At 42.4% G+C, this 24570-nt stretch overlaps 1 protein-coding gene across 5 annotated transcripts in view; it reads left to right on the top strand.

Moving 5' to 3' along the window:
- The window catches only part of LOC124151969 (inhibin beta A chain-like), a 60346-nt gene that overhangs the window by 27775 nt on the left and 8001 nt on the right, over positions 1-24570 (top strand). For 3 of the 5 annotated variants that reach the window (XM_046524680.2, XM_046524682.2, XM_048391583.1), the window contains one exon: positions 20752-21120. In XM_046524680.2, the coding sequence (XP_046380636.1) occupies positions 20752-21120 (369 nt within the window). Of the gene's footprint in view, positions 1-19508; positions 19882-20751; positions 21121-24570 lie in introns of those variants that run through there. The other 2 variants (XM_048391582.1, XM_046524681.2) reach the window with 2 other exon arrangements.

Here is a 24570-nt window from a genome sequence, read left to right as displayed (position 1 = left end):
AGGCTGTTTGCACATAGAACACTGTTATCCGGTTACCACAGCACGTCAATGAATCATGAATGCTCCAGATGAGTCGGACTAGAGAGTCATGTGGGTTGTCGTGATATCCGTCAGATGAACCATGAGTGATTAATTACCATCTAATGTCTCACCGGGGTGGTCGGGTAGCCTAGTGGTTAAAGCGTTCGCTCGTCACGCCGAAGACCCGGGTTCGATTCCCGACATTGGTACAATGTGTGAAACCCATTTCTGGTGTCCCCCGCCGTGATATTGCTGGAATATTGCTAAAAGCGGCGTAAAATCAAACTCACTCACTCACTAATGTCGCACCGTTAATATAAACAGCCGTGCAAGAGAAACTACAAACCCAGGTTCGATGGTAGTTGAAAATGAAGCAAACGAAAAATGGTTATCCGATGGTGATGTACTTGATCCGGTTATCATCGTTATTTCTACAGTTTGCAATGCGTCGGCAACTGTTCCCAGCTTAATAACGTTTCGATAACACTTGTAAATTTTGAGTCGAATCCTTTTTTTTTTCAAGTGCATGCTTTCGTTAGCCCGGCAGTTTATTATTCAAGTCCTACAAGTACTGTTTATGAATGGAGTCGGGTTAAGAACACGCCAGGGACAACAAAAATGTTTTCATTCATACTATCCATTTTTTGTGATTTTTTTTAAAAACGTACTTGCTTTTAAAATGATGTGTTTTGGGTATCGATCTGTCATTTTACGTAAACATATTGTGTACACTATTTGACGTAAATAGCATCCTATACTGTTCAAAGGATTAGCATTAGTTTATGGGTGAGCAAGTGATAAACCCCAGTCGTTTTAGTATCTATTCACGTGTCTGTATAGCAACACACGAGATCAGAATGGGGTGGGTGGGTGAGTTGGGTTTAACGCCGCTTTTAACAGTATTCCAGTTATATCACGGCGTGTCAGTTTAATGTGGGAGGAAAGCCCGAAGTGATGCAGGTCTCTTCGGTGAAACCCACGAGCACGGGTATGGTGCTGACAAACCAAGAAACATAATCGGGATTCGAACCCACAATCATAGGTTTCTTGGAACGCAACTCTGCACAACGAATCGCGGCGCCTTAGACGACTGGGCCACCCGTGCTCTCCCCCCAACCCCCTCAGAATGGGATTTATGATTGGACTTGATTGTGTCTTAAATTTAAAGTACACATGTCGACGGTGAAATTATATCCTTATGCATAGAAAATGCCGTTATGGATATCGCACAGCTGTTGCCAGAACATAGTATTGAATGAAACACACCGGCAGTTGCTGAGGCCATTGATAAATACCAATACAACGCACATATGCCATGAATGAATGTCCGAAAGAGAGATAACTGAAAGTATTCTAAAATGAATGTCTGAATTTTAATTATTCGTGTTTTGAATATGCACAAACACACTTACTATGACCAAAAACCAACATATGTGATTGTTTAAAAGCTCGTATATACAAGTCAGACAAAACGTATTTTAATATATTTGTCTGTAATGACACCAAAACGTCATATTCTTGGCATTACTGTATTTGTTTATTATAATCAAAACTATATAAATATGAGTAGTTGTATTTCAAGCGTCTGGTGTCCTGGTTGTTCTGCATGTCAACGTTATCGCGGTGTGTAAGCTTTTTAACCACTGAAGCATCTGGTTTTCGCAGATCATTAAAAGACACATATATAACGTGCTGTCAGCAGTAATGACAGTTTTAGTGTCACGCTCTACGAGAAAATACTGCTGTATTCCTTGCCATACGGCCTTGTTCCGTTCATTTAAATGAAGTGTAACAGAACTTATATTTCAAGGACGCTTGTCAAGGCTTGTTCTCGTCCATCAAACAGGTAGGACACGTGATTTCCCGTCACGTGACACCGTGCAAATGATTAAAGACGTACTGACGTCGGTAATGCTTTCGTTAATGGAGGTTTGTCGAACAACAGCGTAACACGACTCAGTAATTGCAGGTACATGCGGAGATCAAAGCGCTCTTAAATGTCCCCATCGAATACACTCAACCGTCTTTGTCATACACCACTTCCGGGATCACGACCTTGAGGATTTGGGTTTAACGCCGCTTTTAACAGTATTCCAGTTATATCACGGCGTGTCAGCTTAATGTGGGAGGAAAGCCCGAAATGATGTAAGGCTCAGACGTTTACCACTTCGGTGAAACCCACGAGCACGGGTATGGTGCTGACAAACCTAGAAACATAATCGGGGCGAACCGGGTTTCGAACCCACAATCATAGGTTTGTGGCGTGCCCAAGGGACGCAACTCCGCACAGCGAATCGCGACGCCTTAGACGACTGTGCCACCCGTGACCCCCCCCCCCCCCCCCCCCCGACCTTTGTGGAACAAGGACAGGCGGGATCTATGAAGGTCCAAGTTCTTTTATTATTTTCATTATACCATGCATCGACAGAAGTAACAGTGTAGTCATAGAATGGTTCAGTTACCCGCACTTTATCGCAAACGGTTAGAACAAGAGGCGCAACTCTGAAAAAATACAACCACATGTTTTCTGTCGGTGATTGGTGTTAATATATATCGTTATATTTTCCATACCGTCATATCTTTATTATGAAACGTCAAAAATATTATTGCAGAATATACGTCATGTAATAATAATTTAATGTGCATATTTATAATGCGCCTAATCCATACTGTAAAACATGCTCAGAGTCCTATATTGTTAACCCGGTCAATGGATCGGTGTGCACTCAAGTTTCATTCTCAGCTCCCTGGGGAATATACAATCTGCCTGTGAGGCGCTAGAAGGTTAACATTCATATTACCATCCCATCCTACCGGGTACCCACTCACTGCTGGGTGAACAGATGCATATTTCGAACAAAGTCACAGGCCTAAGGAGACACCACATGTATATATTGTTGGTGTCCTTCGCTGTGATATTGCGGGAATACTGCTAAAGCGGCGTAAAACCATACTCACTCTCTCTTCCTATTACGAGCTGACACGCCGTGATATAACTGAAATAATTCTCAGGGCGGATTTAAACTCACCCACTCACTCATGCTGCGTTGTTTTAACGCCCTATATTAAATTGTATAGGAAGAGGTGAGGTGAGGTGAAATAGGGTTTAACGTCACGTCCAAGATTATTTTACTTATATAGCAACGTGCATGCACGTGTATGTGTGTGGCTGCTTCTACTAGTCGATTTATAGTGCTAGCACACTGAGATACCATGCCGAAGTTTAATATGAATACCCCACTCAGACACAGTATACTGACTACGAGCTGACCAGTCCTTGTTTTAACCCCTTAATGCAAAGCGCCAGACACGGTAACAACAAGTACCATCTTTTAACGTCTTTTGGCATGACGCCGCCGGGGATCGAACCCCGGACCTTCCGCTCTCCGGGCGGACGCTCTACCATTAGACCACGAAGGCGGCCTTATATAGGAAGATATTGTGCACATAATATGAAGTTATTGTGAGTTACATGTGTCACTAGCGGGGTGCCCACGTGACTGGGCTTGTACACCACGTGTTCAGATCGTAAAATCCCAACACCAACTATTATCAAATGTAATAAATTAATCATTACGTGTTGACAATGTACAGAGAATATTTATTTTCGGTGACGTTTGTTTATGTGACAATATCATATCTGACAGCGAGTTTGGTATGGTATCTTAAAATGGGAACACGATAAATTATGACTTGCTATGGTTATTACAAGACGACGACTAACCAATCAGGTAGCTAAGATGTTTCTCATATTCAACGGTAGTAGTTTAAGTTCCCCTTAGTTCATAACAACTACTGTCCAATGTGACGTCACACAAAGAAGCAGCTCTATCTGTTAGGGGGTACCTAAATATTGACTTTTATTTTGTTCATTGGCGTATGACGACCGAGCTTTTTCCTCAAAACTGAGAGATGACATGTGCGTATATATAGTACTAAAATGCTCTACATTGCCATATCTTGTACTGAGGCACAAAGAATAGATTTAACTAATGTCATCATTGGAAGAGACATGTCTGTTCAGAACCGACCCGTGAAGACCAGGGGTAGAATAGGTCTCCAGCAACCCATGCGTACTGTAAAAGGCGACTATGCTTGTCGTAAGAAGCGACTAACGGGATCGGGTAGTCAGGCTCGCTGACTTGGTTGATGCATGTCATCGATCCCAATTGCGTGGATCGATGTTCGTGATTTTAGTCACTGGATTGTCTTGTCCAGACTCGATTATATACAGACTGCCGTCATATAGGTGGAATATTGCAGAGTGCGGCGTTAAACAAATAACCTAGAAGACAAACTGTTCAGAACTACCCCAGCCAAGGACGTCAAAATAGACTAAGTCAATGAATCTGTGACGAATGCAAGTGTCAGTCATCACTGATCAGATGGGGGGCGGTCGGGTAGCCTAGTGGTTAAAGCGTTCGCTCGTCACGCCGAAGACCCGGGTTCGATTCCCGACATGGGTACAATGTGTGAAGCTCATTTCTGGTGTCCCCCGCCGTGATATTGCTGGAATATTGCTAAAAGCGGCGTAAAACCATACTCACTCACTCACTGATCAGATGGCCGGTCTTTCAAAAGCGATTATGGAGATGTATCGAATAGATATTGAACGAGCGAGTTGGGTTTAGCGCCGCTTTGAACAGTTTTCCAGTTCTATCACGGCAAGTCAGGTTGATGTGAAGGAAAGCCCGAAGTGATGCAGGTCTCAGATGCTTAATAAAATACCACTTTGGCGAAAACCACGAAAGTGCTGACAAACGTGAACATATAAACGGGGAAAATCGGGATTCGAACAACGATCATTGGTTTCTGGCAAGCTCAAGGGACGCAACTCTGCAGAGTGAATTGCGGCGCCTTTGAACGTTCACATTAAATCTTGACAATCATTAAATATTGCAAATCATCTTAAAACCCTGATTCAGTTGGTATAGGACTTATAATACCAACAAATAATGATCACTTCCCCAAAACCACTGTAATCACGTCAAGTTAAAAATGTGTCACGCGTTGCCTTGTGCCGATTCATGTCCTATGCGACTAATCGTACAATGTAAATAGGCCTTTAGGGTGCGTCAACAGTGTATAAATTGAGTGCAGGTAATCAACCAACGGTCGCGTGTGGTTAGAAAAATAGCCTGGCCTAATTGTTTTAATTGCTATCTCCTCACAACTGCATGTACCATATTTAGATGTATTTGCTGACGTTGCAATTTAGTTAATCCCCCCGCATTAATACACACAATCCATGACCACGTTGAACGGAGTGAGCATTTAGAAATGTATGGCAACTGCCACCGGTCTTGTCTGTCAACGTTTTCATACCACTTGTTCCTCCCACGCAGAGAAAATAAACACGCGTTCCTATCCACGCGAGCGACATATCTGACGGTAATTAGACTAAACGTCTTTTATATGTATATACTCCATACTCTGGCCCGTCCTGTCGCTACCCCCCTCCCTCCTTTGTAAGAGTTGGTGGAGCTAAATCGATAGGGCTTCATGAGTAGATGAAGGCTTGTGGAGTTGACATATGCCTAAGATGCCGGTATGAATACTATCTGCTAAATTTGTCTGCCGACCTCCTCGGCTATATAGACACTACGAATCTGATAAAAGATTGATTAATATCCGGCTGACCCTGGGCTCAAGAGTGAGTGAGTGAGTGCGTTGGGTTAAGGCCGCTTTATGCCGGTGTGCCGTTATGTTGTGGTGTGTTAGTGAGTGAGTGAGTGAGTGAGTATGGTTTTACGCCGCTTTTTAGCAATATTCCAGCAATATCACGGCGGGGACACCAGAAATGGGCTTCACACATTGTACCCATGTCGGGAATAGAACCCGGGTCTTCGGCGTGACGAGCCAACGCTTTAACCACTAGGCTACCCGACCGCCCGTGTTTTAGTGAAGGTCGTACATGTTTATATAATGACATCCACGAACATGTTTCTGACATTCTAAGCGGAATGGAACCTGCGCTTGCAGTTCCTGTCGCGACTAAGGGGGACAACCCTGCACTGAACAAGAAGTGAGGCTTTTGTCCCTCTGTTTGGCTGCACGAGTGAAAGGACCCTCGATTGTCCATATAGTTTCATAAGTTCATCTTTCTGAGTTTAAAGTTGAATCTGATTATATATAGATTTTCTTAAAATAAAATTAATAACATCCGTTAGTCGCCTCTTACAACAAGCACAGTCGCCTGTTACGACAAGCATAGGTTGCTGAAGACCTATTCTATCCCGGATCTTCACGTGACAGGTTGAATGTAAGGGAATACTGCATACTGACATAGCATCGAGATGTACTTATTGCACTCAATGCATTCGACATTCACTAGGGCCTAAACAAGATATTTGAATAAATGAATGACATAAAATACAAAGTGCTTTCCTCGGTGAAAGCAGTAATATACTTGGTTTATTACTTTTCTCGATTACTTTATACTCTGTACTCTCATTGCTGTTATATTATATCGGTCTTGTATATGGGACGCTGATCTCTGAACCCACTGACCTGGGCCACTGAAGAGAAATAAGGAATTGAATTCAATTGGCATAAATTCGAGATGCTGGTATTACATTCAACAAGTAGTGTACAGTCGGTTGTAATAACATTCAACAAGTAGTGTACAGTCGGTTGTAATGTAAATAGTTCTTCATACAATCATTAAAGGACCTTAAAAGGAAAACATTTAAGACAAGTGTAGTTAATACCATGTGGATTCTCAAAAAAGCAATGGAATGGAAATGTCAGAAAAGAACCAGCTTCAATTCTGTCAAAAAAAATAATGTTTCGACTTTGTACACCACTATGCCACATGAGTGAGTGAGTATGGTCTACGCCGCTTATAGCAATATTCCAGCAATATCACGGCGGGGGACACTAGCAATCGGCTTCACACATTGTACCCATGTCGGGAATCGAGCCCGGGTCTTCGGCGTGACGAGCGAACGCTTTAACCACAAGGCTACCCAACCACCCCTATGCCACATGAGAAACTCAAGGTAAAACTTCATGCCTTGGAGCAATTGTTACAAAACTTGGTGACCACAGATACAGATGCAGCTGTATCTTTCGAGATTCAGGTTAGTTTGTCAGGTCAATTTGTCAGATCATATTTGTCAAGCACGGGTCATCTGATGTTCACTGAGGAAACAATTTTCGAAATACTTGACTTCCTCATTGACATCAGCTTTGGGGATAGTACGTCTAGGCCAAAGAAATTAACTTAACTTATCGATGATCAATAACCATCAACTAGCCAATTCCCTTCCACAGATTCACCTTACCAAGGAACAAATAAAAGAGGCCGGTGGCCGTCTTCTCTGTTTCATATTTAGATGCATGCATTGATTCAGGTGATAAATCACGCTTCACAAGGCTGTATGACGAGATGATTATGACTTCAACTTCCCAATAGTCAACTTTCCCTTTGTGTCGATAGAGAACTGTACTGTTGTGTGATCAGGTTTACAGCATGGTAGACATGGTGGGGAATTCCCAACTTTCATTTGGGCCATCATTATATTCCCGTGGGTTTTTTTTCAGGTGAAAAATTGATTTGCCTTTGCATGTGTTTGTTACCGATGGGACAGGATACCCTTTTCGCGAACGTCTGGTGTCCTCAATATCTGACAGTTATTGCAAACACATACATGTACTTGTGATATAGACGGGATCGCACAGTGGATTTCTTGTTGTGGAGTGGGTCTTATCGCTTTAATTTTATTGTAATGGATGTGGGAGTTACTAGCATGTGGGTGTTGCTAGCATGTGGGTGTTACTAGGAAGCGGGTGTTACTAGGATGTGGGTGTTGCTAGGGTGTGGGAGTTGCTAAGAAGCAACGGGTGTTACTAGGATGTGGGAGTTACTAGCATGTGGGTGTTACTAGGAAGCGGGTGTTACTAGGAAGCGGGTGTTACTAGGAAGCGGGTGTTACTAGGAAGCGGGTGTTACTAGGATGTGGGTGTTGCTAGGGTGTGGGAGTTGCTAAGAAGCAACGGGTGTTACTAGGATGTGGGAGTTACTAGCATGTGGGAGTTACTAGCATGTGGGTGTTACTAGGAAGCGGGTGTTACTAGGAAGCGGGTGTTACTAGGATGTGGGTGTTGCTAGGGTGTGAGAGTTGCTAGGGTGTGGGAGTTGCTAGCATGTGGGTGTTGCTAGGGTGTGGGGGTTACTAGGGTGTGGTAGTTGCTAGGGTGTGGGAGTTGCTAGCATGTGGGTGTTGCTAGGGTGTGGGAGTTTTTTTGTTGTTGTTTTTTTACATTTTTTATTCCTTTTAGGGTGTGGGAGTTACTGGGGTGTGGGTGTTGATATAGTTTGGGAGTTGCTATCATGTGGGTGTTGCTAGGGTATGGGAGTTACTTGGGTGTGGGTGTTGCTAGGGTGTGGGAGTTGCTATGGCGTGGGAGTTGCAAGGGTGTGGGAGTTGCTAGCATGTGGGTGTTGCTAGGGTGTGGGAGTTACTAGGGTGTGGGAGTTGCTAGAGGGTGGGAGGTGTTAGGACGTAGGAGTTGCTAGGGTGTGGGATTAGCTAGGGTGTGGGAGTTGCTAGGATGTAGGTGTTGCTAGGATGTAGGAGTTGCTGGAATGTATGAGTTGTTAGGATGTGTGGGTGTAGGATGTTTCCAATAGTCAAGTTTACCTTTATGTTGAGAGGTATTCCTGCAACTCCAGCCTGTGCTGTCTACATTTCACAACTTTTGAGGTACACCGGAACAGCTTAAAACTTGTTTGACCAAGATTACAACATTCAAAGTCTGAGTAAAACTTTCGAGAAGTTTCATTTTAAACATGTGGATGACATTTCCAAACTTGACAATTCAGGAACAAATATGATGTCCAATGCAACACCCTATTTTGACTTGTGCCATACGTACAGGTGTTTGTGGCGGGTGCCACCGATGGGGGCAGGACAAGCTCACACCTCGCGAACACCTGGTATCATCACTATTTGATTGTGATTCATAAACACATGCTTATCATATAGCCGGAATCGTACTATGGACTCTGCTTTTATCAGAGATTCCATATGATTATGGAAACATTGTTGTCGCTTTTTTAACCTAACGTTGGTTGTCTGATTTGGAATCTGTTTCTGTGTGTTTGTGGTCTAACGCGTTGTCATCCAGATGGCATCTGGTCGTGTCGGCTTAACAACGGTGGTTTCAGTTGTGAGGACCTGGTTCAACGTGATGGCTAGGCCATGTCTTTCCCCTCATATATGTTCATCGTCACTGCATTGATATCGTCACCAAATCGATCATTTCTAGAATTAATGAGTCAGCATGATGTTTTCCCTCGCTTTCAACAATCTAGCTTCGCAATCATTAAACTCTAAACGATCGATTCACCGTCTGGATAACTTCTGCCCATAGCTTTAAACTGGTATTGGTCATCTGATCGTCAGTTGCATGACGTTAGTCCATTTGCAAAGACACAGCTGTATATTGCACTGCATGAAGCACGAATGCCTGAATCACTTAAGTCTTTACTTGTGTCGCGTTCGGAATATAACCAGCAATGATTCACGCATCACTGGAGATCATGGGCCTCATGCATGTTCAGTTTCATGTTAATGTGTTCCAGAATGGACCAAAATAATGTTAGTGTCACTTATGAATGACATCTTGTTGAATGTTATGTCGTTGTTACAGCTCCAACCCATGGCTAAACGCCATGCTGAAGTTATATCATTTGCTAACCAGGATGTCGTCTAAAGACAGTGTTTCGTTTCCTCTACGGTGTTAGCATTGTTTCTTTGTTAATGTGCCACCACCGCATCAGTGTTTTGCGGGTTTCACGAAGTTTTCAAATGCCTATTATCTGCGTGGCGATCTGCTTCCACCCACATTAAGTTGGCATATTGCTGTTCATGTAAGTCACATGTCTCACAGTGTGTCAGGTTCACCGAGATATGTAGGTAACTACTTGTTCCGCGATGTAATAATATTAATGATGATGATGATGATGATGATGATGATGATGATGATGATGATGGTGGTGGTGGTGGTGGTGATGATGGTGATGATAAAGATAATAATAATAATATACACCCTCACACGAAGAATCAGAAGGCTTTCTGTTTGCTGCTCAGGACCAGTCACTTCCTACTCGAAACCGTCAATGTGTGATTTTGCACCATAATGTAAATATGAAATGTAGATTATGTAAGGAATTTAACATTGTCAGTGGATGTCCAGCTTTGGCACAAACACAGAATCTTAGACATGATTGAGTGGCTCGATCATTTTATTACCGTCTTCGCCATGCTTGTGGTTTTGACACAGAGGTCCATCCATGGTACGACCCGGAATATGTAGAGGGCGTCATGGAAAATGATAAATACAAAATTCTTTAGCATAGGCCCGTAGACAGCCTCAGACGTATCCAGGCCAACAACCCTGATCTTGTCCTTTTTGACAAACCCAATGAAATCATTTATTTTATTGAATTTTCTGTCTCATTGACGAAATTCAGGAAAAACATGGCAAATATGCGGACCTCGCTTTCGAAATGTCACGTTTGTATCCCAAGTACCAAGTTGTCCGACCCCCCCCCCCCCCCCATTGTTTTCGGTGCCTTAGGTTTGGTACCTCCCAATCTGTTTATTGACATTGGGAGAGTACCCGGGTTTGCTGCCAGGAATGCAGCCCTTCTGACAATCTGGGTAATTCAGAAGGTTGCAGTGTTGGGGAGTCTTCACATTCTCCGAAAAGTTCTGGGTGAGTTTGACTAGGCAGCGCTTCCTGGGAGAAGTCCCATTCGCTATCTTGGCTGCGTGTAGAGGGGGCAAGGGCCCTGAGCTGATGATAAGCCTAACCAGTCCACCTGTGCCAGGATCACCCAAACCCTCTTTGCTGCATGCTTTATTTTAATCTGTAAATAACAATAATAATAATGCCTGTTACAATAACAGTCGTGTTGCAAGGGTCAATGTTTTAAACAGGAAGATAACTCAACACGTGATAAACTTCTTTATTTACTGTAAAGACGACGTTTCGGTATAGATCCGTATACCGTTTTCAAGCAAGGCTTGCTTGACAACGGTATAAAGATCTATACCGAAACGTCGCCTTAACGATAAATATAGAAGTTGGTATCCACAAATTGTCTCTACTTTATCATCCGTCAACTGCTAAGTAATGCCTATCAAACAATTTAACTAAACACGTGTATGGGTACAATATAAACCAGTCAATAAATCATGTATATTTTCAGTAGATTTTTTTGCATGTTGACTTTGTTACAGTGAGTGAGTGAGTGAGTTGGGTTTAACGCCGCTTTTAAAAGTATTCCAGTTATATCGCGGCGTGTCAGCTTAATGTGGGAGGAAAGCCCGAAGTGATGCAGGTCTCGGACGTTTACCACTTCGGTGAAACCCACGAGCACGGGCATGGTGCTGACAAACCTAGAAACATAATCGGGGCGAACCGGGATTCGAGCCCACAATCATTGGTTTCTGGCGTCCCCAAGGGACGCAACTCTGCACAGCGAATCGCGGCACCTTAGACGACTGGGCCACCCGTACCCCCTGACTTTGTTACAATGATTACAAGTTAGGATATGAATATTGAGGAATATTAAGGGGCCGGTCATTTATTAGGGTCGGGGGCGTCAGAGGGAATCAGGGGCGGGCCATTCGAACCTATGATAGTCTCTGGGGAGGGTAATAAAACGAATACAGGCATTTTTTGGAGAGTTATGGTATGTCATACAGTATTTTGGTGCATCCAAAACCTTTGACCCACCTCCCTGTCACTAATGACCGGTTCCTAACCGTATTCACTGTAAGCAAAATTGTGCTTCTCTTCGACGTCATTCGCATTAGAGTTAAAAGAGTTATCCCCCTTGATATGTTGACACTTTCCGATCTAAGTGAGCGAGTATGGTTATATGCCGCGAGTCAGCAATAATTCAGGAGCATCAAGTTTGGGACACAGAAATGGGCTTCACACATTGTATCCATGTCGGCAATGTCCACTGGGCTTTCGGCGTGAGCAGCGAACGCTTTAACCACAAGGCTACCCCGCCACCCAAAAGCAATTGCACTTTGTCTGAAATGTTATGAGGTTGTCTGTGACATAAGGTAAATCCAATTGTATGATCGCATGTGGCCGCGCCATTCCATTATAAAGGACATCACAGATGCCTCTTTTGACGCTGTTAGTATTAATTCTGTACACATTATCATAAAAGTACAAGATATCGCTATGCATTTTGATAATCAATAAAAAAAAATTAAAAAATGTGTTACCCATGTATTCGCTGAAGAGTATGATAGTGATTGAACAAATAACTTGTAACCCACGTATTCGCCAAAGAGTACAATACTGATTGAATTACATTTTTCACTGCAGGTTTCTTCAATAACTTTAGTCCACTATCTCAGAAATAAAGTTTCGCAATTCACGTTAAATGTGTCAAAACGACAATAGAACTACAGTAAACTACGTTTATAACGAACTCAAAGGGACTACTAATTTTAGTTCGTTATAACCGTAGTTCGTTGTAAGTTCATATAGAGCATAACTACAGCAAGTAGTCGTGACCAAAAAGTAAGTACGTTATATCCGTCAGTTCGTTATAAGCGTGTTCGTTATAACCGTAGTTTACTGTAAAGGTATAAAACGTACTCTGTCCATTGATACATGTTTTATCGATTGACACAAAGTTCGTATTTTTGGTTAATACAGGTTTTGCACTATGTGTTCTCATGATCAGACGTCATCTGTTCGACATCACTCAGTCCACTCAATCAAATCCCTTTATCATAACTCTCCAGCTATGGAAATAATATAACACCACCCGCGTTATCAGGTTTCCTATTCGTCACGTTTCCCTGGAGATCAGATGAGTTTTGTGCAAATGTGTTTTACGAATAAAACTCATGTAACAGCAAACTTGGAGATCAGTGATCACCTCAGAAATTCGTCACCTGAACGAAACCTTTAGAAAGGTGATTAAGTGCTTTATCGCCAAGCCCTGGTCACCTGTAATAGCTCTTTTCCTGATTGATCTCAACAGAGCTTGGTCAATACAATTGCTCTCTAGATGGAGTAAAGTCACGTTGATGCTAATCTAAGACAGTTGGATATCCGGTTGTGCAGCGGTGTATTGGGTTTATCTTTAAATATGTCATCACCGCTTTTCTGTCGCGGTGATTCAGCCGTAGTTAAACGCGTTGTTAGGGTGTTTTGACGCCAACGCCAAGTTTGGCTGTTCAATAAACTGACAAAAAGAACGACGTCTTTCGTGTTTGGAATTTCCGCCTTGAGAATATCTGGTACAACATTTGAAATCTTCCCTGTTTGTGTTACACAGTTGAAAGATATATTTATGCCTTACGTTTTAATATCCATTCATACGAGATACGCCTTTTCTATTCGGCAAAAAATGGTCCGTCACTTGACTGCGAAACTGACGTTCCTACGCCATATATTTTGACGTTCAAACACGTTTCACGATTCTTTATTCAAAGACGAATACAGGGACGTTCATACAGCGTGGGTGATCCTGACGTCAAAGAGGCCGTTGGGTTTCTGTGCAGAATTGTTTTCTTAAGCGCGTCTGGAATCTATGTTGTGGGTTCGAATACCATTCGCCATGATTATGTTTGTTGGTCTGTTCGCACCCTATCCGTATTCGCTGCTTTCAATTAAGTGATAAACGACCAGGGGGTCACGAGTAACGTAGTTGCGTCCCCTTGAGCACTCCAGAAACCTATGATTGTGGGTTCGAATCCCGATAATGTTCCTCGGATTGTTAGCACCATGCCCGTGCTCGTGAGTTTCACCAAAATGGTAAACGTCTGAAACCTGCATCACTTCGGGCTTTCCTCCCACATTAAGCTGACACGCCGCGATATAACTGGAATACAGTTAAAAGCAACGTTAAACCAAACTCACTCACTCACTTACTCACATACTTATGCAATCGGCCCCTAACTTTATGAATATTCATACGCCATCGAACTCTCATTTGAATTCATTAAAAGATGCTCGTTATGATACCATTATCTGTCATTAGGTGTCGGTACGCGCATCTTTTTAACAAATCTTACCTTATATAAATTTATATATTTTAATGATGGCGAGGAGGAGATTGTTCCGGGCCCCACTTGCACAAAGCGCTACGACTATTGTAAGCCTATGTTAAAGTATGGGATCATCTTAGCGCTAAGATCGCTTTGTGCACGTGGGCCCTGCAGTGTGTCAATCCATTCTGAGAACGTCGGTACCCCACGCTAAAACGTAATATTCAAGGGAGATCATCAGGGTATTTCTCTCCTATACGCATTAATTCCGTGTATATCTCATAAAAGTTTATTATATTTAAATAAAAAACGTAGCTCTGTATCCAGATCAACCTTACAGCTTATTTCAGAGTATCTCTATGTACCATCCTTTCTAGTTCGACAGTCGGCGTTCAGGGGGTATGGCTTGTCGCATCACTAAAGTTAAGCTTTGTGCGTGAGTGAGTGAGTGAGTATGGTTTTACGCCGCTTTTAGCAATATTCCAGCAATATCACGGCGGGGGACGCCAGAAATGGGCTTCACACATTGTACCCATGTCGGGAATCGAACCCGGGTCTTCGGCGTGACGAGCGAACGCTTTAACCACTAGGCTACCCAACCGCCCCCTTAAGCTTTGTGATTCGAACGTGCTTACGTCCATAAAACATTAACACAATCATGCGTTTCCGTTTGAAAAAAATCTTGAAAAAAAAGACACGTGAGGTTTCAAATTGTTCTGTCAAAAAAAAACAATAGTTTGTTTTTTGATGATTATTAGCCAGTTCGGGCTCACCCGGTGCAGATAAATGACGTCAAAAATAGCACCAGCCTTCATATTAATATTAATATTAATATTCACGCAAGCGTCACCCGTATTATGTATCTATTGTTGGCCTGGAATCATTGAGGGTTGAAATAACCCGGGGGGTTGAGTTAATATTTAAAAATGTGCAAACTTCACCACAGTGTAATGAGAGTGCCCAGGAACCCTGCACGGAGTTCACAAACAGTCGGATTACAGTCGAAGACGTCACTCCGTCGTTATAGCCAGTTATATGGCGTGTATTTGCCGACGAGTATCGAATGTTTATTGAAGAGGAAATTCATCTGTCATCTGTTCAAGTCAATTGGTTTTAGAATGTCAAACGGTGAACTAGATGACGTTTGATAAGGCACCCAGAAACAGTCTTGCCGCTGTTGTAATTGGTTCCTGTTTGGTATATCAAGGTGTGGAAATCTCCACCTGTCAACGCAACAATAAAGGTATAAATGTGGGATTCTCTGTGATTGACCCGATCCAGCAGGAGAACCCAACGGGTAGATACGAAAAGTGCTTAACAACCCCTAAGATATGAGTGAAGGTTTGACTGAAAGGAGTTTCGTACAACCTGATGTTATTGACGTTGTTTTAAGTTGATTCATGCATGATTTCACAAAATAACCCGACTAGGTATTACATTTTCCAATTAATTTTTTATATAGGTTTTACCTCTGGAACTGCTGACTTGATTACCTGTTAAGTGACGTCAACAGACATACTTTTCAAATTTAGTGTTAAACTCTCTCTCACTCACTCACTCACTCACTCACTCACTCACTCACTCACGCACTCACTCACTCATTACTCACTCACTCACTCACTCAGCCACCCACCCACTTACTCACGCACTCACTCACCCACTCACTCACTCACTCACTCACTCACTCAGCCACCCACCCACTTACTCACGCACTCACTCAGCCACCCACCCACCCACCCACCCACTCACTCAATCTCACTCACTCACTCACTCACTCACTCATCCACCCACCCACTCACTCACTCACTCACTCACTCACTCACTCACTCACTCACTCACTCACTCACTCACTCATCCACCCACCCACTCACTCACTCACTCACTCACTCACTCACTCACTCACTCACTCACTCAGCCACCCATCCACTCACTCACTCACTCACTCACCCACCCACCCACCCACTCACCCACTCACTCACTCACTCACTCACTCAGCCACCCACCCACCCACTCACTCACTCACTCACTGATACCGTACACGGCTAATCTAGAACTACGAACAAGTCCATACATTCTTCGATGTTTTCTTCACCTGCTTCAACATGTTGCTTTTCAAAATCCAGCCATGTTTATATGTACCGTTTTTGCTTTAATTGACGTCCCCAGTCATTAGAGTCCCGACGTGTGTTAGAGGCCCGGTCTCTGTTTTCCTAATTTGCTTCGGACCACGAATCTATCAGAGGCCCGGCGTGTATTTGAATAAATACGACGAAACCCTGTCAATTTGCATAAGAAATCTCATCTAAGAGTAGCTTCAGCTGTACATGAAAGGTCTTTTGGAACTTGGTGTATTTAGGATGTGCAGTATCTTTTAAGGGCCCGGTGTGTTTGGGAAGTGAGATGCCTTTTTGGGGCCACACTTTTGGAAGTGCATTGTCTTCTTGAGGAAGGGTGTGTATTGGCAGTGCTGTGTCTCGTAGAGCCCCAACGTGTGGTGGCCGTGCAGCGTCCCAGTGAATAATAACACAAAAAAGTCGTCTATAAGAGGCAATACGGACTGAGTGAAATTACTTTTGCATTACCAGCCATACCATAATAAAGAGGGTCGGTAATAGCTGCACTGCCGATCGGTTAATCTCCACCTCAGCGTGAAGACCTTTGATTCACAGAGTTGGTTATGGCTGTGGATCCTTGGATCGGCAAGCCTCAAATATCCCTGACTTCATTACAATCGTGGAGCTGTAGACCGGCCACGTCGCCAAAGACCAGACAGCCGTACCGTCGCATCGGAAACCGAACATAATATCGGCAGTAGTTCCAGGCACTTTATGTAATATCTTCGTATATTTACTGACTCGCATCTTTGTGATTAATGATACATTATTTAAGGATGCTAACACACGTCTACGTGTTATAGAAAACAGTGGAACTTGAACACATCTCAGACAGGTCTGGTCATCTAGTTACTACTATCCAGATGAACATCTCCCCTGGACTCAGCTTTAGATGAATAGAATATATTTTATCGCTTATAAGTATATTGCTAGTGGGAACAGCAGCATCAGTAGGGTAAGGCGGGCGGGACCTTTCTGTACTTGTGTGCACTAGTTCCACCGCCTGACTCGGGTCAATGACTTCAAGTCATTTATATGGAAATATATCCATAAACTGCGCGCAATAACGTGACCCGAATTAGTTTCTTTCTTGAATCGGAATATTTGCAGTATAATAAATCAATGTTTAATATCGATTTTCGTGTGTTTCAATGTATGGCACCTGGTCATATCGCTTAAATTGCGATGTCGATAGGCGTACAGACAAACGATATATTGATTTTCTTGTTAAGTCATTTTTTCCTCTATCACATGAATGGTAGACCTGTTCTGTAAAACCTGGAGGAAGCAGTCCAGATTCCAATAATTCTCCCTTCAGAGTTGCGTCCCTTAGCCCTGTAAGAATCCGCTGATCACAGTTTGCTCCAATTATGATCCTTGTTTATCAGGGCCATAGAAGAAAACGCCTCTGACTTTGCTTTTTTTTTAGCTTTTCAGCGACATTGGGTTACCGCACAGTCATACTACGATACAAAGAATTCACCCCAATATCCAAGTACAGTAAAGTACGGTTATAACGAACTCAAAGGGACTACTAATTTTAGTACGTTATAACCGAAGTTCGTCATAAGCATATATACAGCATAACTGCAGCAAATAGTCGGGACCAAAAAATAAGTTCGTTATATCCGTCAGTTCGTTATTAGCGTGTTCGTTATAACCGTAGTTTACTGTACTTGGGACATCACTCTCTCTGAACGTCACTTGTGTCACTATAATTCTACCTGTATAAAGCAAGCCCCAAACAATATAATAATGCAATAAGAAGCTTTCTGAAGTTAATATCAGCTCTCTTGGTAATTAAAAAAATTGAATTCACAAGTTTTTAACACTGAGGATAATTCAACGTTCTTAAAAATACATTTAGTTTGCAATTGATTGAAACAGCAAACTTCTAAAAATGTATTCCAAATAAATTCACTGTTTGATTTTTTAGGGATTATTTTTAGAATATTTTTGCATTATTTACTTGCATAGTTGCCAATATATTACATCAAGTATTGCACAAGGCTAATGACACCTATGTTTGTTTGTCGTTTAACGCCGCACTCGGCAGTATCCCAGCTACATGTATATGACGGCGGTTTGTAAATTTTCTAATCAAGGGCAGATAATCCATTGTGTGCAAAGATGACACGTGATCAACCACGTCACCGAGCCAACGAGTAATTTCGTCACCTCTTACCATCATCATAGGCTACTGGGTACCAGGGGGTCACGGGGGTGGGGGGGATTCCAACACTCGGTGGATAAATACAATATAGACCTAATCATCATGGTCAAGCAGGAAACATGTCCATTAGTGGACCTTAAATCTTACTGGCTTCAGGATGACCCGCCCTATGACGTCATCTTTAAACATCATAAAGTTTAGCAGGTAGAGTTGGCCGACATATCCACACATAGCGCACAGCGTCACGTAGAGGAAGATGCAGTCGATGATAAATCAGTTGGAATAATACAAGCATCGGTCGGTGGTTGGGCGGGTGCGTGGGTGCGTGGTGAAAGCAAAGAGGAGAATGTTGAGGATTGTTGAACGGAGACGCAGTGTTTATATATAGGATCAACCATAACTCGCGAAGATCCGGGGTAGAATAGGTCTTCAGCAACCCATGCTTACTGTAAAAGGCGACTATGCTTGTCGTAAAAGGCGACTAACGGGATCAGGTGGTCAGGCTCGCTGACTTGGTTGATACATGTCATCGTTCCCAATTGCGTGGATCGATGCTCATGATATGAATCGCCGGATTGTCTAGTCCAGACTCGATTATTTACAGACCGCCGTCATATACCTGGAATATTGCTCAATGTTGGGTTAAACAACAAACAAACAAACAAACAGACTAAAGTGGAAACGTCCAAGACCTGCATCACTTCAGGCTTTCCTCCATATTGAGCTGAAATAAAGTTACTGTAGTAAAATATAACAGAATAAAGTTACTGTAGTAAAATATAACAGAACACAGCGGCGTTAAAACTCTATCTCACTCATAATCTTCCAACTTGGGTATTCATTTGAAAGATCACCGAGGACGATCACAGGATGTCGCTGTGGCAACAACGTTAGCTGATAAACCAGTTTTGCTTTTGATTCTTATAGTGTAAAAGAGCAAGAATAGTGTTTAACGTGAACTGGTAGAAAGACAAGAACCGATGTAACGTAAGTTCTGTAACCACGCCCGTGTCTGTAGGTCGATAAAGTGGAAAATGTCTTAAACCTTCATCATTTCCCACTGTCCTCCCACATTTAAAACTGGCCCCGTCATACAACTTGAATACTGTTCAAAGCGCTTTAAACAAAAAAAAACACGCACTCACTCACTAATTATAATAAACAACCACTTTAGTAGTTAGGTGGGAGGGTATTGTTAAACTCTAAGTGTGGGTGCATCTTCTCCGTTATCAACTGTTTGAGATGAGGATGCTTCATTGCCTTTTTGCTACAACCAATCTCGCCCCGCGGTGTGGGCGGTATCTGTTCTATCTTTTGACACTACATAATCAACAGTAACAACGGGAACTCCACTGACTGCATCGACAACGGCGGGGAGAATACGTCGATATTGATAACTGGATGGTTTCAAGGTGGGACTAAGCATTCGACTCTCAGTTGTGTTTGATTAGCGTTAGCTCTAAATGAAGGACAATCTACGTGGTTACACGAACATTGGATAAAATACTAGTGTCATGTGGGATGTACATTTTGGACTGTAAGCATATTTATTTATATTGTTATCTGCTGTATCGTGACTTAAGGTTCATGATACAAGTTACAAATCAAAGATGTGGAAATGTTGCTGAAATAAGATAAATCATGTGGCTGAAGTTAAATCCTATTGAGGTTAGTAATATGTAACAAGTCTGAATATTTTTCTGTGTTCGTTATACCACAGTCGGTGGAAGTTTGTCATATTTCTTTCATTGATATTTTATATTTATCGACTTTACGTACAGTATAAGAGGGAGGGGGAATCATATCGATCCCTTGGTACGTTGTCGATTATAATGAACGTCCAATCATAACTAGATTGAACTGATTTCTACTGGTATGCACGTTTCGGGGTGATGCATGAGAGTTCTTGTTTGTGCCATTTGTCGAGAGACACAGACTTCGTTTACAGAGTATTGTTTCATGTATGCACTTGGCGTCATACGTCGACATTGTCCCAGTTTGCATGGCGCAAATGGATATTTTGTACGGCGGAAAAACCAGTTCAATCTCCAATACGAATGATAACCGGACCTTCTTGCAATTCAAGCTCTGCAATAAAATATGTTTCTTTCATTGACTGTGTGCCTGTCTGGTTAGGTAAAGGTGAATGTAAATATAACATATCTATCGTGTTGTACTCCACTTCAAGCTGTATTCCAATAAATATGACGACGAGCTGGCGTCGGAAAAAAGGAGTGCACACAGGAAGGGAACCGAATCCGGCCTTTCAAGGGTGACTCTCGGTCGCTCTTTCCGCTTGACTATCGTACTGCTTCTTGATTGTTGTACTGTGTTTTAAGACGCGGCCAGCTTTACCCCTGTATCGTAATCCATGTTCATTTGAACTAATTGTCGCTTTTGTTTTCAGTTCGTGTCGAAGGTGATTTAGTCCTTGTGGGCCCACGTTGTACCTCCCTCGCCCCAGCGGCAATGTTACGTGTCCAGACTATTTGGGTATCACTGGTTTGGCTCGTGGGAGCTTTCTTGTATCAAGAAATTTCTGCCAATGTCGCCTTACCTCCCGGTTTAGTCAACGGAGTGCCACGAAACACGTCATTACAGGACAAGTTTTATCTGAAAGTTTTGAAGGACAAGATCCAGCGAGAGATTGCTAAATACAGAGGGAACACATCGGGGGTCCGAGTCGTTCAAACAGACCCAGAACCGGATAACGCTAATGAGGGCAAGGTTACATCGCATACCCAATTTGTAATTTCCCACTCGCCGGGTGAACTGGGTAAGCTTTTTGTTGTCTTCTTCTTCTTCGTCGTCGTCATCATCATCATCATCATCATCATCATTCATCATCATCATCATCATCATCATCATCATTTTGATGATTATCATCGTTGTTCACTACGTCCTTGCAGTTAGCATAAGTGAGTGAGTGAGTGAGTATGATTTTACGCCGCTTCTAGCAATATTCCTACAATATTACGGCGGTAGACACCAGACATGGGCTTCACACATTGTACCCATCATCATAATCATCATCTTGATGATGACCATCGTCATAACAACCTTCTTGCAGTTAGTGAGGGAGTGAGTGTGACTTTAGGCCGCTTCTAGCAATGTACCAGCTATGTCAAGCGTGAGACACCAGAAATGGGTCTCACATATTGTACCCATATGGACATCGAACCCGCGCCTTCGGCGACACGAGCGAACGCTTTAATCACTAGACCACCTCGTCACCTTATCATAAGCGTCATTAAACATCGACGTTCTATGATTGTGTTCGTTAAATGTGTAACATTCGCATGATACGTGGTGTGTGGCGGCGGTAGTTTCTTATAAACAGTTTTTCAAACGCGATTAAGGCAAATCAGCTGATAAATTAGCCATTGAACCGTATTACATACAATCTATTAATACGCCGACGAGACGTGTTTGTTCTGTCTGCATGTGTAGCCAACCCGTGGTGCTTAATACCCCCGCTGGCAAACATTGATAATGACAGTGCCATTGCATCACCGAGTTCGTCATATGGTATTTCCAGCTACCTAACTCAAAGAGTGCATGGTACGTCTTAGATGTTATGCTATAGTGAATAGTGCAATAGCGTATCGATGAATATACCTAGATAGATTGGTTACTCATTAAAGCGAACCCCATCCGGAAATCCGATCTTCCGAGTGATATATCCCAGTGAAACCCCCGTTATTCCGAACCCCCGTTATTCCATACCCCCGTTAATACGGACACTCGTTAATCCGAACCCTCGTTAATCCGGAAACCCTGCACTTTGGGTGATTACTGTAATATCTATAAAATTAAAGAGACAGTGTTACCGACCACGATTCGTTAATCCGGATATGTGGTAATCCGGACGATTTCACTTGGAGCGATGTGGTTGGATTGACGGGGTCGCTTTATTTCGTGACAAATAATGTACAGTATTATAAGAAACCTACCTTACTGGAGAAGAGTGGCTGTTGGAATGCTAACAAATAGTCATCTAATTCGCTGTTATTAATACCGTTCTGTCCCCCGAGTGCCTTATGCTATTTGCCCCATAAACCAAAAACATCAATTATATCATCACAAAATCGCTCAGCCCAGCGTTAAATCCCATTTAGTGATATGTAATATTTGATATGATGGAGTGCCTCAATGGTTATGGCACGTAACAATCCTCCTTGAAGAGAAACTTGGATAACTGAGTCAGTTCTATACATAGTCTTCCCATAAATCCTACATAATCCTTCTGACGAGACTCGTCCAAGTTATACGGTATCGGGCACATCGATCAGGAATGGCCGGTCATGTTTCTGTTTCCTGATTGGCGTGGTTACACTGCCCGCTGAGAAAACACCTCAACCTCTGGCAGAATCGTTGCATACGCGGAGTTATGTGTCATGAATTAGTCAACATGCCCGATGAGTATTGTAACTGTTTCAGTATTTGTGAATTTTATGTTGAGTAAACAAAGACCAATACACAAATCATTTCCTACATTCCACCAATATCCTTACTTCTTTCGGGTCTGAACGTGTGATGCTTATATGAATATCAGGATGGATATATTTCGCAATATGGAATTCTTATCTCTTTATAAACAGACGTCAGCAGTTAGTACTTCCATCCAATACCTGCATCTGTATCTTCATTATGTATCTGTACCTTCATCGTGTATCTGTACCTTCATCATGTATCTGTATCTGTACCTTCATCATGTATGTGTATCTGTGCCTTCATCGTGTATCTGTACCTTCATCATGTATCTGTATCTGTACCTTCATCATGTATGTGTATCTGTACCTTCATCGTGTATCTGTACCTTCATCATGTATCTGTATCTGTACCTTCATCATGTATGTGTATCTGTGCCTTCAACATGTATCTGTACCTTTATCATGTATCTTTATTTGTACCCACATCATGTGTCTGTATCTCCATCATGTATCTGTACCTTCATCATGTATCTGTACCTTCATCGTGTATCTGTTCCCTTATCGTGTATCTGTACCGTCATGATATATCTGCATCTGTACCTTCATCATGTATCTGTACCTTCATCATGTATCCGCATCTGTACCTTTATCATGTTTCTGTACCTTCATTGTGTAAATTGGGGCGGTCGGGTAGCCTAGTGGTTAAAGCGTTCGCTCGTCACGCCGAAAACCCGGGTTCGATTGCCGACATGAGTACAATGTGTGAAGCCTATTTCTGGTGTCCCCCGCCGTGATATTGCTGGAATATTGCTAAAAGCGGCGTAAAACCATACTCACTCACTCACACTCATTGTGTAACTGGGGCGGTCGGGTAGCCTAGTGGTAAAAGAGTTCGCTCGTCACACCGAAGACCCGTGTTCCAAACATGGGTACAATGCGGAAGCCCATTTCTGGTATTCACCGTCGTGATATTGCTGGAATATTGCTAAAAGCGGCGTAAAACCATACTCACTCACTCACTCAGCGTGTATCTATATCTGTACCTTCATCGTGTATCTTTATCTGTACTTTCATCATGTATCTGTAGCTGCACCTTCATTGTGTATCTGTATCTGTACCTTCATCATATATCCGTATCTGTACCTTCATCATGTATCTGTACCTTCATTTTGTATCTGTATCTGTACCTTCATCATGTATCTATACCTCCATCATGTATCTGTATCTTCATTATGTATCTGTATCTGTACCTTCATCATGTATCTGTATCTCTACCTCCATCATATATCCGTATCTGTACCTTCATAATGTATCTGTACCTTCATCATGTATCTGTATCTTCATTATGTATCTGTATCTGTACATTCATCATGTATCCGTATCTATACCTTTATCGTGTATCTGTACCTTCATCACGTATCTGTCTTTTCATCATGTGTCTGTTTCTTCATCATGTATCTATATTTGTACCTTCATTATGTATTTGTACATTCATCATGTATCTGTATCTGTACCTTCATTGTGTATCTGTATCTGTACCTTCATCATGTATCTGTACCTTATCATGTATCTTTATCTGTGTCTTCATCATGTATCTGCACCTTCATCAAGTATCTGTATCTGTCCCTTCATCATGTATCTGCACCTTCATCATGTATCTGTACCTTCATCATGTATCTTTATCTGTGTCTTCATTATCTATCTTTATCTGTACCTTCATCATTTATCTATATCTTCATCATTTATCTATATCTTCATCATGTATCTGTATCTTTGCCTTCATAATGTACCTG

Source organism: Haliotis rufescens, unplaced genomic scaffold (genome assembly GCF_023055435.1).
Source record: "Haliotis rufescens isolate VD_foot unplaced genomic scaffold, xgHalRufe1.0.p SCAF_91, whole genome shotgun sequence".
In the NCBI taxonomy this organism is placed as follows: Eukaryota; Metazoa; Mollusca; class Gastropoda; order Lepetellida; family Haliotidae; genus Haliotis; species Haliotis rufescens.
This window is presented reverse-complemented; position numbering and strand designations above follow the sequence as displayed.